At 35.3% G+C, this 13,635-nt stretch overlaps 1 protein-coding gene across 3 annotated transcripts in view; it reads left to right on the forward strand.

Moving 5' to 3' along the window:
• MIS18BP1 (MIS18 binding protein 1) overlaps positions 1–13,635 on the forward strand; it is a 65,497-nt gene that overhangs the window by 23,742 nt on the left and 28,120 nt on the right. For all 3 annotated transcript variants that reach the window (XM_066277809.1, XM_066277810.1, XM_066277811.1), the window contains exons 6-11: positions 1,709–1,839; positions 5,379–5,466; positions 7,111–7,268; positions 9,411–9,562; positions 10,016–10,109; positions 12,873–13,620. In XM_066277809.1, coding sequence (XP_066133906.1) covers positions 1,709–1,839; positions 5,379–5,466; positions 7,111–7,268; positions 9,411–9,562; positions 10,016–10,109; positions 12,873–13,620 — 1,371 coding nt within the window. The remainder of the gene's footprint in view (positions 1–1,708; positions 1,840–5,378; positions 5,467–7,110; positions 7,269–9,410; positions 9,563–10,015; positions 10,110–12,872; positions 13,621–13,635) is intronic.

Raw genomic sequence — 13,635 nt, forward strand, 5'->3', positions numbered from 1 at the left:
CCTGCTTCTCACTTCAGAAAAATACAAAAGAAATTAATTTAAAACGTTGCCATACAGCTACATATTGAGTAATCATTGTCATTTTCTCCCTACAGTGAAAGCATCAACAGGTAAAGAGGTTTTGCTTAATTCAGCTATTAGCACCATTTCCTGTTCTTCAAAATTGATTTCTTAATGGTAAAAGAAACTGTAATAGAAAAAGCGTGTAATGAAAACAGTATAGGCCTGATCTGGCAGTGGCACAGTGGATAGAGCATTGGACTGGGATGCAGAGGACCCAGGTTCGAGACCCTGAGGTCGCCAGCTTGAGTGTGGGCTCATCTGGTTTGAGCAAAGCTCACTAGCTTGGACCCAAGGTCGCTGGCTAGAGCAAGGGGTTACTTGGTCTGCTGAAGGCCCACAGTCAAGGCACATATGAGAAAGCAATCAATGAACAACTAAGGTGTCGCAACGAAAAACTGATGATTGATGCTTCTTATTTCTCTCTGTTCCTGTCTGTCTGTCCCTGTTTATCCCTCTCTCTGACTCTCTCTCTGTCTCTTTAAAAAAATAAAAATTAAAAAAAAGAAAAAGAAAACAGTATAGGATATCACTGTTTACTGTACTTACCTGGAAGTTTGTAAGTTGAAACTATAAAGTATGTCTTGCCAACTCCATTTCTGCCCGCCTCTGCCCTCTTCCTGAGTATCCAGTAGGCAGCATAGACCGCCTTGGTGGAATCCCATTGCTGCTGCTTACGGATGGTATGATTTATGCAAGTATGTATTCTCTTTCAGGCTCAGCTTTTCCATCTGTACAGTGGTGATAATAATAGTATTACCTTTTGGGTTATTTTGAGGATTAAGTAAATTATATTTTTAAGACATGAAAACAGTACTTTAAAGTGCTATTTAATTGTTTATTAAATAAAATTAATAAATTAAAAAAAGAGGATGACAAGTAATACTGTATTAAGGTACAATGTATGAATTTAATCTCATTTGACCAAATTAAAGGAACTTTCTTCTTATGTTTACATTTATTATGTTTATTAGGGTCTAGTGAATTGGAGAATGTTCAACATTTATCTGATACATCTTTGTATTTTATTCTTATATTTATCCTTAGTTTCATTTAATGAAATATTAAGAGTAGATTTATGGGTGAATGATTTGATACTGCAGTTTGTTTTTTCCCTGGAACTTCTTTTTGGTACTTTCCAAAGAGGACAGTAAAAACATTTGGCTGTATAATGAAGGCAAAAAACCCAGAGGATTAAATGAATCCAAACTTTATAATTGCATGAAAGCTAACACAGTATATAGGCCTAGAGAAGAGGAACAAGAAAATCATTCTTTGGAAGCTTAGTATTAGTTAAAATGGATTGCAGACATTGTCAACAGCAGGTATTTAGACATGTTCCCGTCTTCCTGGCTAATGATATTTTATACTATGGGTATGGTGTAGTAATGATATTTTATACTAAGGGTATGGTGTAGTCACAGCACTGTTTCTTGGCACATACTTGGAATATCACTTTAGCCAAGCAGTTGAGTTTGGCTGCAATATTTGGCCCTAAATGTTTTATAATTAGACTAATAATATTGTTAATATAGCTGAAATGCAAATTAATTACTTTTTATTCTAAATTTATGTACTTTAGGTATATTGTAGCAACTGGTAAAATGTGAATATTTTGGCTTTAACTAAGCTATTGTTTTATTTCCAGAGACATCACTAACATATATTGGCACAGTAACGCAATTGTAGAACGGATTGCATACAACAAACTTAGGACATCATCAGGCAACATTTATATATTGAAAGGGTTGATAGACCAGATTTCCATGAAAGAAGCAGGTGATGACTAGTTATTAATTGAATATTTAATTAAAATATTCTCATTTTAGTAAGTAAAGCAATTAGTCATATTTCTAATAATATACATTTTTTACTTTTAATTAGGTGTTTTAAAGTTGTGAATATATTAAAACTAAAAACAATTGACCACATTATGTAAAATTATGTACTTATCATTTTTCTCTGATTTAATTACTCTTATTGTTTAAATAAGTCCACTGGGTTTTTAAAAAATACAAGTGCAGTATTTCTTATTTGGGAGGGATTGCTGGATAAGACTGTAATGTAACCTGGGATGTTGAAGTCCCAGGTTCAAAACCTTGAGGTTGCTGGCCTGAGTGCAGCGGACTCATCCAGCATGAGCGCCGGGTTGCCAGCTTGAGCATGGAATCATCAACAGGATCCCATGGTCACTGGCTTGAGCCCAAAGGTCACTGGCTTGAGCAAAGGTCACTGACTTGGTTAGAGCCCCCTGGTCAAGGCACATATGAGAAGCAATCAATTAACAAAGTGCTGCAACTACAAGTTGATACTCTCTTACACTAAAAGAAAAAAAAAGAATATAGCTTGTGCCTTTTACACACCTAATATGCCTAAATTAATACACATCTGAACAGTCTACTTTAAATTTATGACTACTTGTAACAAGTTGTGTCCCCTTAGTGCCATTTGGTATCCTACCACATTTCTCTAATCAATTCCCTGTGTCATCCTCTTTGATGACTACTTCAGATTTTTACAAATCTCTAATACCTTCTCCCTCCCTCTCTCCATCACTCAGATGGGATGATGGGGTCAGGAAGGGAGGCTATCACCTGAACAATAGGAACAATCAGAAGAGAATGTCTTCTCATATCTACTCAACTGCTTGTATCTGGACCTGCTCTTATATGGATGAACAGTCCATGTTTCTGTCTGTATCAGCCACTCCATTTATACACTAGCTCCCATTCCCCCCCCCCCCCTTTTTTTTTTGGTGGGAAAGACAGGAATGGAGAGAGATGAGGAGTATCAGCTCATAAGTGGCAATTTAGTTGTTCATTGATTGCTTTTTCATATGTGCCTTGACTAGGGGGGCTCCAGCCAAACCAGTGACCCCTTGCTCAAGCCAGAGAACTTGGGCTTCAAGCCAGCAACCTTTAGGCTCAAGCCAGTGACCATGGGGTCATGTCTGTGATCCCACGCTCAAGCCAGATGAGCCCGTGCTCAAGCTGGTGTGATCTCAGGGTTTTAAACCTGGGCAATGCTCTGTGCACTGTGCCACCACCTGGTCAGGCCCCATTTTCCCTTTTATTCAAAGATAACACTGCAGTACTTCTTCCTTCTGTCAAAAATAATCCCTCCTTTTTCTTTTTTTAGAGAACAATCCCTCTTTTAACTACACTACTTTCAATAATTATTGCTTCACTTACAGCAAAAACAACTCAGATGATTTGTTGTATCTAATTTCTCTTGAGCTTTTCCCCATTTTTTCTTGAATTCTCTTTTATCATGCTTTAATGCTCAATTCTTCACCAAAATAGCCCTTATCAAAGTCACCAGTCATTCCCACATTGCTAAATGTAGTATGAACTTGACATACTAATCATCCCTACCTCCTGAAATACTTCCTAACTTGCCCTCTGGAATACCATATTCTGATTCTCTCGTGCTGTTTCCTTTTTTTGGTCATCTTTCTTTTCTTCTTTGCCTCCTAAAAGTAGAGTAGACTCTTTCTACACTCAGTGCTGTGTTGATTTTTTTTAGGTTTTAAATCTTTATATGGTTACAAATGCCAAATTTATCTCTATATAATCAAGAATACTCCCCTACCCACTCAACTTGTTTTTTATCTGCCCATTTAACATCTCCATTAGGATATCTGCAGACATTTCAAACTGAATACAGTCATGCATTTCTTAAATGACAGGGATACATGCTGAGTACTGCATTGTTAGGCAGTTTCAGCGGTTATGCAAACATTATATAGAGTGTACTTAGAGAAACCTAGATAGTACAACCTACTGCACACCTTGGTAATATAGTATAGCCTATTGCTTCTAGGCTGCTAACCTATATAGAACATATTTCTCTACTGAAGAATGTAGGCAGTTGTAATGCAATGGTATTTGTATATCTAAACATATATAAAAGCTACAGTAAAAATATGATATAAAAGGTAAAAAATGGTGACCTGTTTAGCTCATTTACCATGAGTAGAGCCTGCAGGATTGGAAGTGGCTCTAGGTGAGTGAATGTGAAGGCCTAGGACGCCCCTGTACACCACTATAGACTTCATAAACACTGTACACTTAAGATACATCAAATTTATTTAAATTTTTTTCTTCAATAATAAATTTACTATAGCTTATAATATTTTAACTATAAACTTTAATTTTTTTAACTTTTCAACTCTTTTGCAATAACTTAAATATATTGTACAACTGTACAAAAATCTTTTGTTTTATTCTAATTCTATATTAATAGCTGAGTCATGCATTGCACTGTGACCACATGATGCTACATTATAAGTACGTGATACACATTATTTGACATCATGACAACTGCAATGTCAGTAGGCAGTACAACTTTTGAGCTCCGTTGTGATCTAATGGTACCACTTTGTATATAGTCCATCATTGCTCGAAACATCTTTATGCAGTACATGACCATACATCTAAAGCCTGATCTTCTCTCAAATCTGCTTAACCTACAGTCTGTCCTCTCTTTCTATGCTCTTAGTGGCTAGCCAAAAGCCTTGGGGACATCCTTAAATCCTTTGTTTCTCTCACACTCAACTAGTGTGTCAGTACATCTGTTGGCATTATCTCCATAATATATCCAGAACCCAGACCTCTCCTGACCACTGTGGTCAAGACTTCCCTCTTTTTTTGCTTAATCATTGCAATATCCTCCTAAGTTGTCTCACTGTTTCTCCCCTGTACTTCCACACTCTCCTCAAAATAGCAGCTATTACAGTCCTGTTAAAGTCAATTCTTACAACTCCTCTACTCATAACATTTCCATAGCTTTCCCTCTCCAAAATAAAAGGCCAAATCCATAATATGACTCCAAGGCCTTATTCTCTCCCATGCTTCCCCCAGTGCCCTGTTACCCATCTGAGTAGCCTCCTACTACGATAAGCCAGCCACACTTGCCTCATAGCCTCTCGTTTTATTCTCTCTGCTTCCACTGCTATAACCCCATATTGCCATGTGGCTGGCTTCAAGGCCTTTAGGGCTTTACTTAGATAATGTTATTTCTATCCTTTTTTTTAAATGCTGGCTGCATGAACATACTGATATTTCTGTTCCCCTTAACTACACAATGACTGTCTAACAAGATATTTTACTTACTGGTTCACTGTTTCACATTAGAAGGCAAGATCCATGAAGGCAGGGATTTTTGGTTGTTTTGTTAATTTCTGAATCTTCAATATCTGCAACAGTGCCTGGCACATTGTAAACAATAAGTATATATGTTTTTAATTGATTTAATGAATTAATGACATCTCTTAAATTCTAGGTTTTTAGTAATTTTGTTTGTTTATTATTAAATAGGATATCCATATTATCTCATAAGGAAGTTTATGTATGGCTTTCCAGAAAATTGGAAAGAACAAATTGATAATTTTCTAGAACAATTAAGGTAAAGTACTTTTTAACTTTTCAAAAAAAACAACTTTATTAAGGCATAATTTACATTTGATAAAATGCACCCATTTTAGATATACAATTTGACATGCTTTTAAAAATGTATATAGTCATGTAACCAATGTAAAGTAGTTAAATTTTTTTGTATGGAAATGCCAATTTTGAAGCTCTCTTTGGTCTTAAACTTTCAGAAAATAGTAATACTTTACTAGAATTTCTGTAATATAGAATAAATCTGAAAGGGAAATAAAACCTTGGACGTTTCAAGGAGTCATTCTTAATCTACCCTTTAAAAGTCATGTAGCTGTTAAACACAAGGCGGAAGTCCTTGGTTCTTTTTTTTCTTTCATTCATTCCCTCTGTAGTTATTGAGTGTGTTGGCACTAGAAAAATAAAGAACCTGATTCATTCTTGTTCTGAAGGAACTCATTGGAGATAGAATGATGTAAGGTCATTTATCACAGTACAATGCAATAATATAACGGGTTGGCAATTATTTCTGTAAAGGGCCAAGCTTGAAGTATTTTTATGGGCATGCTGCCTCTATCTCAACTGCTCAACTCTTCCTAGAGGGAAGGCAGCCATAGGCAGTACTTATATATGACTGGCTGTTTTAGTAACTTTATTTACAAAAATAAGCAACTGACAGGATTTGTCGTGTAATTTTCTTATAATATACAGCTTAAGTAGTAAATATAAAAGCACAGAGTAGGAAGTACTAAAGAGGTTAAATTTGAATCTTTTGACTTAAGATACTGTACTTGAGTTTTTTGTGGGAAAAGGGGTGAAAGCCTTGAAGGCTTAAATAATGTAAGATTAAAGGTAATCTTTACTATGGGGGAAGAAGCTTTAGCTGAGGGATTTTTTATAGTTTGTTTGTTTTGATATAGGGTTATAGTTAGGGTTAGTGCTAAAGATTAGGCTGGGGTATGGGTTGAGTTTAAAATTAGAGTTAGCTTTAGGATTAGGTATAGGGTTAGAGTTAAAAGTTAAGTTTAGAATTAGGGTTAGTATTTTGTTTAAGCTTAGGTTTTAAAAATTAGGAGTAGGAGCCTTGGTCGGGTAGCTAAGTTTAGAGCGTCGTTCCAGTACACCAACGTTGCAGCGTCAGTCCCCAGTTAGGGCACATACAAGACTCAACCAGTGAATGCATAAATAAGTAGAAGAACAAACTGATGTTTCTCTCTCTCTTTCTCTCTTTCCTTCTGTCTTTACATTTCTATCTCCTCCATCCTCCCTCCCTCCTTTCTTTCTTTCTTTCTAAAGTCAATAAATAAATTTTTTTAAAAATTAGGGGTAGGGCACGGTTAGTTTTAATGTTAAGTGTAGTATTTGGAGTTAGAGTTAGAGTTAGGGTGATGGTTTGGGTTAAGATTAAGTTTTAGATTTAGTATTAGGGTTACGGTTATAGTTAGGGTTAGGTTGAGAATTAGAGTAAGGTTTATGGGTAGGTTTAGGATAAGAGGATTAGGTTTAAAATTAGGAAAAGGGTAAGGATTACAGTTAGATTTAGGGTTAGTGTTATATTTAGGGTTGGGGTTAGGCATAGGAGAATATCATTTATTTATTTGTGGTTTTGGCTTTTTGTGTTTATTTTTTTGAGAACCAACGTTCGTGAAATAATACTTTATGTTTTTAGGGTTTGTGAAAAGGAAAAGAGAAAGACCAGACAGAGGCAGAAAAGTAGAAGATATGTCCCTGACAAAGGAAAATCAGTGAAAAATGATGCAGGAGAAAAACAAACAGATGTCCTCCAAAGAACCAGCACCACTTATGACTTTAATTGTAATCGTTTGGGTATGTTTGCTCTTTTTTTCTCTGTTAGTGAAGTGGTATATTTTTACATGAGCCCTACATTGTTTGTTTAATCATACTACCAAAAATACAGATAAACATGTCAATGAAAGATAATTATTCTTTCAGGCTCCTAGACCCAAGGTACATATATTTAGTCTGCCAGCCTACCTCAGTCCTGTATTAAAGATGCCTATATATTTGTACTAAATTTTATTCCTATTAATAGTCAAACCAGTTTGCTTTTATGGAGGAAATGGCATGTTCTTTTGGAAGACCGTTGCTATAAAGGCAGTTGGCAAAACTGTTTTGTATCAACTCTTTGCTGAAACTACAAATTAATTTGCCTCACATCTCAACCCTCTCCACCCCCTTGCCAGAAAAATGTAGAAACATTAATTAACTTGCTGCCTTTTTTAGATGATAAAGATGAGTAAAAGTTACTAGAACCTGTTGTATAAATTTCTGCTGATTCTAGCTTGACCTTGTAACGAAAACCTTTACAGAACTTAAAGGGTTCAGGATTGCTTCTGCCAAAAACATGGCACCATATAAGTCACTCCTCCACCCCACCACACTCCTCTTCCCTGTGTTTGTAGCTCCTGGCTCCCTTTGAAATTTGGATTATCCTTTCTAATGCAGACAAGGTAATAGATTAAATATGCAGATGACTGCTAGTGGATAGAGTATCTGGCTTGAGCAAGAGGTCACTCACACTGCTGTAGCCCCCCCTCCTCAGAGCATATATGAGAAAGCAATCAGTGAATCAATGAACAACTAAGGAGCCGCAATGAAGAATTGATGCTTCTCATCTCTCTCCCTTCCTGCCTTTGTCCCTATCTGTTGCTCTTTCTGTGTCTCTCTCTCTCTGTCACAAAAAGAAAAGAAAAAAGGCATCCTATTGCCTATAAATTAGACATACTGCTTATTGTCATCGCTTGATCATCTTCAGTATTCTGGAGTCCTGGGGCTACAGCAACTGCTATATACTTTTAAAACATTTTTAGCTTTATATCTTAACATCTCTCTACCCCATCCTTCTTTTCTTTTAGAGCACTATTTTTCAGGATTTTTGCTACATTGTGAATGTTACTGGTAAAGTATTTGAGGATGCAAGTGTAAAATACTAAAGTTTATTAAACAAATATTTTTAAAACACCTTCCATGAACCTTGATCTATGTTAGCTATTAGAAACTTAGAGATGAATAAGATGAGATACCTCCCCATTGGGAAGCTCAGTTTAGGGAAAGATACTACTGTATATTCTATTCTGGATATATTTTTCTAGTGTGAGATCTTTGCTTTATTAACAGTTAGGACATTGTGTGTCCTCGTAATACATAAGTTATTTTGACAGTGGTGGTTGATGCTGTTTGTTATCATTATCATTCACTTTTCACGTAAGTTGAAACACACCCTAGCCTAACATGAGTGAACACTCGTGCTTTTCATCGTCCAAAATGGCATAGGTAAGCGTACTGGGGGGCACCAACTCCCTCGCTCACACACCACGTTACTGCATATTCTTCCACCGTGTGCAACATTAGTTCACCCACACAGTCCATAAGGACGATGCTAATGGCATAAGCAGAAACACTCTTGTCTCAATTTTTAAAAATTTTTATGGGAATGTCGTAAACTCAGAACATTGTATGTTGAGACTGCCATAACCAAGGACCCCTTGTATATTACTTGGTTTTGCTTAAAATTTTAATTAGCATGGATTTAGTTATACAATTTTGTACATAAACTTACTGAAATGTAAAAATTCAATATACATGAAGAAATAAAGGGAAATAGTTCTTAGCTTTTTGTTTGACTAGCAGTTAGGATAAATAGGATTTGTATTTATACAATACTTTAATGTTTCTTTTTTGCCTTTAGATGTGACAAAGGAGATCTAAAACAGATAGTAATGAATAATATAGCTCTCCATTTTTTAAGAAAATAAAAGTGATTTGAGCAAAACATGGCCCAATGTAGATTGATTTTGTCCAAACAAAAATGCTTTATATTATAGTCAAATTTATCAAATATTTGGGATATTGGATTAGATAGACTTTTTTCAAAGTGAATTCTTTAATGTTGAAGAGCAGTTTATCTTTTATAATCATTTCTTGAAATCTCCATCTTTGTTCTCATAGAACTGAAAGATAATAACTGCAGTAGTTTGCCAGGAGCTACAGAATTAAACATTTGCCAGAATAATCACCAGAATAAACCACCATTAAGATTACCAGATGACCAAATAAATAGTACTGTACATAACGGAAGAGGATCTGATTTACCTAATCAGGTAAGCTTTTACTATTCACTGTACAGGGGAGGTATGATGCTACTGAAAAGGTTTGGGACCAAATCAGAAATCATGAGTTCTCTTTGTTAAGTATTGCTTTTCATTAGTTTTGCACTGTAGGTAAATATCTTGATATTTATTTTCCCAGTGTCTCATTGGAAAAATGTAGGCAACAATAACAAAAATTTTAGCTTTTAGAGTTAAGTCTTCAATAAGGTGTGTGCGTGTGTGTGTGTGTGTTTGTGCATGTGTGACATTATTAAATCAGTAAAGGAAATATGTGAGAATGTAGATACCCAATTTGATGCTTCCAATGCATGAGCTCTGAATGACTCCACCTATGGAATTTGTTATACCTAGAAATTTGGTGCTTGATTTATACTGTGAAAATGCCTGAGGTCGTGTTTATAGGTAGTACTTATTATACCTAAAAGTTATCTTTTTATTTTGAAGGAATTGATTGGGAAACAGAAATATAAAAAGTTGTCTTCAGAGAAACTCAATTGTGAAAGAACAATTGAAAAGATAATTAAAAGTCAGAAGCAAGGTAATACATCTTTATTGATTTTGTAATAAGTAGAAAGCTACTATTTGAAAAATTTAAATATAATAAAAGTGATCTCATAAATTTCCAAATCTAAAATGGTAGACCAGCCTGACCAGGCGGTGGCGCAGTGGATAGAGCGTCAGGCTGGGATGCAGAAGACCCAAGTTCAAGACCCCAAGTTCGCCAGCTTGAGCGCGGGCTCATCTGGTTTGAGCAAAAAGCTCACCAGCTTGGACCCAAAGTCGCTGGCTTGAGCAAGGGGTTACTCGGTCTGCTGAAGGCCTGCGGCCACGGCACATATGAGAAAGCAATCAATGAACAACTAAGGTGTTGCAATGCGCAACAAAAAACTAATGATTGATGTTTCTCATCTCTCCGTTCCTGTCTGTCTGTCCCTGTCTATCCCTCTCTCTGACTCTCTCTCTGTCTCTGTAAAATAAATAAATAAATAAATAAATAAAATGGTAGACCAACTATTTCAGTGGTTATAAATGTTTGGTGTTATTTCTTTTACAAAAGATGACTTGCATAATAAAATAATTTATTACTTTAAATACCAGATTTACTTATAGGTTTGCTTCCTTTAATCTAGATACCTTTAAATAATTTTAAGTAACAACATATATATCATTTTAAATATGATCTAGTTATGTTTAAAGACTGAATCCATGCCTGACTAGGTGGTAGCACAGTGGATAGAGTGTTGGACTGGGACACGGAGGACCCAGGTTCAAAACCCTAAGATCGCTGGCTTGAGGAAAGGGTCACTTGCTGTGCTGCAGGGCCTCCCCCCCCCCCCCACGTCAGGGCACATATGAGAAAGCAATCAATGAACAACTAAGGAGACTAAGGAGTTGCAACAAAGAATTGATGCTTCTCATCCCTCTCCCTTCCTGTCTGTCTGTCCCTATCTGTCCCTCTCTCTGTCTATGTCACACAAAAAAGACTAGATCCATTTATGAAATTGTTAATAATAAACAACTCTAATTTAATTTGTGTAATTAATGGGTTTTTAGAGTGATTTCATTAAAATTCTGGATACAAGAATGTATGGAACCTTCCTTTTCTCTATTCATTAGCAAGTTTATATAACTTCATGTTGAATTAAATCTATCAGCTTAATGGCTTTTTTTTTCTGTTATAAGTGAAAAATGAAAGTGGAGAACATTTATAATTTAGAGAGGAAGGAAATAATACTTAGATTACCAAGTTCATGTGATTTAAGTAAAAGTATCTAGGATAGGCTGAATTTTTATTCAGGTTATTTAATGAAGTTAATAGAAATGTTTTGCTCAAAATTAGAAAGTTTAAAATTTTTAAATGTACCCATTGAACATTTTAATCATACCTATATGAGCAATTAGAAGTAAACACTTGACTTATAACATTATTCCGCTGAGAAGTCTCATAGACACTTTCTAGATAGAAGCTTCTTTTCTTTTTGTCATTTATCTTTAAAATGTCATATAATATGTGTAAGTTGTTGGCAGCATGTCACTTTAATGATAATTTACAGTTTGTATCTATAATTACAATTGAATGATTTAAAGTTAGAAATTAAATTATTTTGCCTTCTGGTTTCTTAAGTTTCAGATTTGAGAATTTTATTCTAATTTGCTTCTTTAACTAGTGACATGGTATAGTAAAGACTTACAAGTTCTATTTTGGTTGTTATTCCATGGTGGTGCATAGCGGTTTTGAGGATTCCTCGAAATTGTCTTTATGGCTACCAATAAGGGCTGAGAATGAGGCCATACAAATGGAGTGTGGAGTTCCATGTTCTCCTGATTCCTTCTCAGCCTAACACAACTTCTACTTCATATCCCTAGTAAGGTCTTAGCAACCCTAGTGGTTTTCTTATGTCTCCTAAATTGTTTAGCCATAAAGAATTGATTTAACAAATACTTATTTAGCATCTACTGTATATGTGAAAGAGACTGAACCAGCCAAAAATAAAGACAAAATTATTAAGTGGTTTTTTTTTCAGTCTAGCTAAAAGATAAGATAAGCCCTGTAATTGTGTGCAGGGCACATGGTAAAACATAGCATTATTTAAAAGTATTCTGGAAATTTGAAAGAGCTTTTATTCCGTAGAGGGAATCAGGACAATTTGTGTACTAGGATAAGTTAGAGAAAAGAATCAAAGCAAGTAGTGATTTGGTTTGTAAATGAGTGAAGGTTAAGGATTAAAAATATTTGAAAAACAGCAGTCCCACAGACATATATATATATAATTCAGGTGTGAGTATAGTGAGAGATTAGAAATATATCGAGGCCAGGTAGAGGAGCTTATATGTGCACTAAGTAGACTATGAGAAGTCACAGACAAGTTGGTATAAAAAATAGCATGTTTACTTGTACATATAACACATAAATACAGACAACAGTGTGGTGATAGCCAGAGGTGGAGGTGGGCTAAAGGGTGGGGGTTGGGAGGGGAGGGACGGAAGGAGACTTTGCATGGGTTGCTGGACACAGTGCACTGTGCAGATGATGTTTTATTGAGTTATGCACTTGAAATCTGTATAGATTTTGAGAACCAATGTCACCCTGATAAACTCAATTAAAAAAATAACATGTTTATAATTGAAGGGGCATTGATCTCAATAGAATAGTGCTTCAGGAAGATTAATATTACAGTAGTGTGGACAGTGGAGTTTGTAGGAAAAAAAGTATAATTTATTTGTGAAAATACCGTTTCTATATTTTGTTTGTAGCTGATTTGAGGTTTTGATCTTTTGGTTTTGTCTTATGAAATTAAAGAGCGAACCGAAGATTTGAATGTATCCGTTGATATCATCTCAAGGGAATCATCTTTCTCAAAGAAAGAAAGAAAATATATGGCTACTCATCCCAAGGGAGCTTATGTTAAAGTAACACGACTTAAATCTAAAAATGTGATTGAGGAAAACTACATGAAGTATAATGTGTCCCCTGCTTCCATTAAAGCAGTAACAGATTTCATAGTGCCAAAGCATCAAAAAGAAACCGAATCAGAGTTAAATGAAACTGCACCTCCCATCAGTAAGCCCAGGAAGACATTCAGAAATGCACTTGAGTGTGGTGTGGGTCATAAAAGTAAAAACAAGGAAGATTGCATTGAACGTGATATACTCACTGTCAACCCGAAAATAAACATACCTGTTTCTAAAAGGAAAGAAACAGTCAACTCTGACTTTAAGAAAAATACAAGGTTGTCATCAAAATTAAAGAAAACTGCAAATCAAGAAACTATACCATTTTACAAGCATCATTCCTTAGATTTGTCTGCTGATGAGAGTGAAACAGAAAATAAAATTGAAACTGAAGAAAGTGAAACTAAATTTCATATCAAGAAAAAGAAAGCTAGATATTCTACTAAAAAAAATCTTCAGAAATCGGGTATTAGGAATGAGTTTCCAGTTATTAATCCAGTGGGATCTGGTAAGACAATGAAACATTCCTTAGAATGTTTACCTGGTTTAATTCAGGATGAGGAATGGAATGAGAAGGAATTACAGATGCTTCATTGGTAAGTAGTTGTTAG

This window comes from Saccopteryx bilineata, chromosome 4 (genome assembly GCF_036850765.1).
Source record: "Saccopteryx bilineata isolate mSacBil1 chromosome 4, mSacBil1_pri_phased_curated, whole genome shotgun sequence".
In the NCBI taxonomy this organism is placed as follows: Eukaryota; Metazoa; Chordata; class Mammalia; order Chiroptera; family Emballonuridae; genus Saccopteryx; species Saccopteryx bilineata.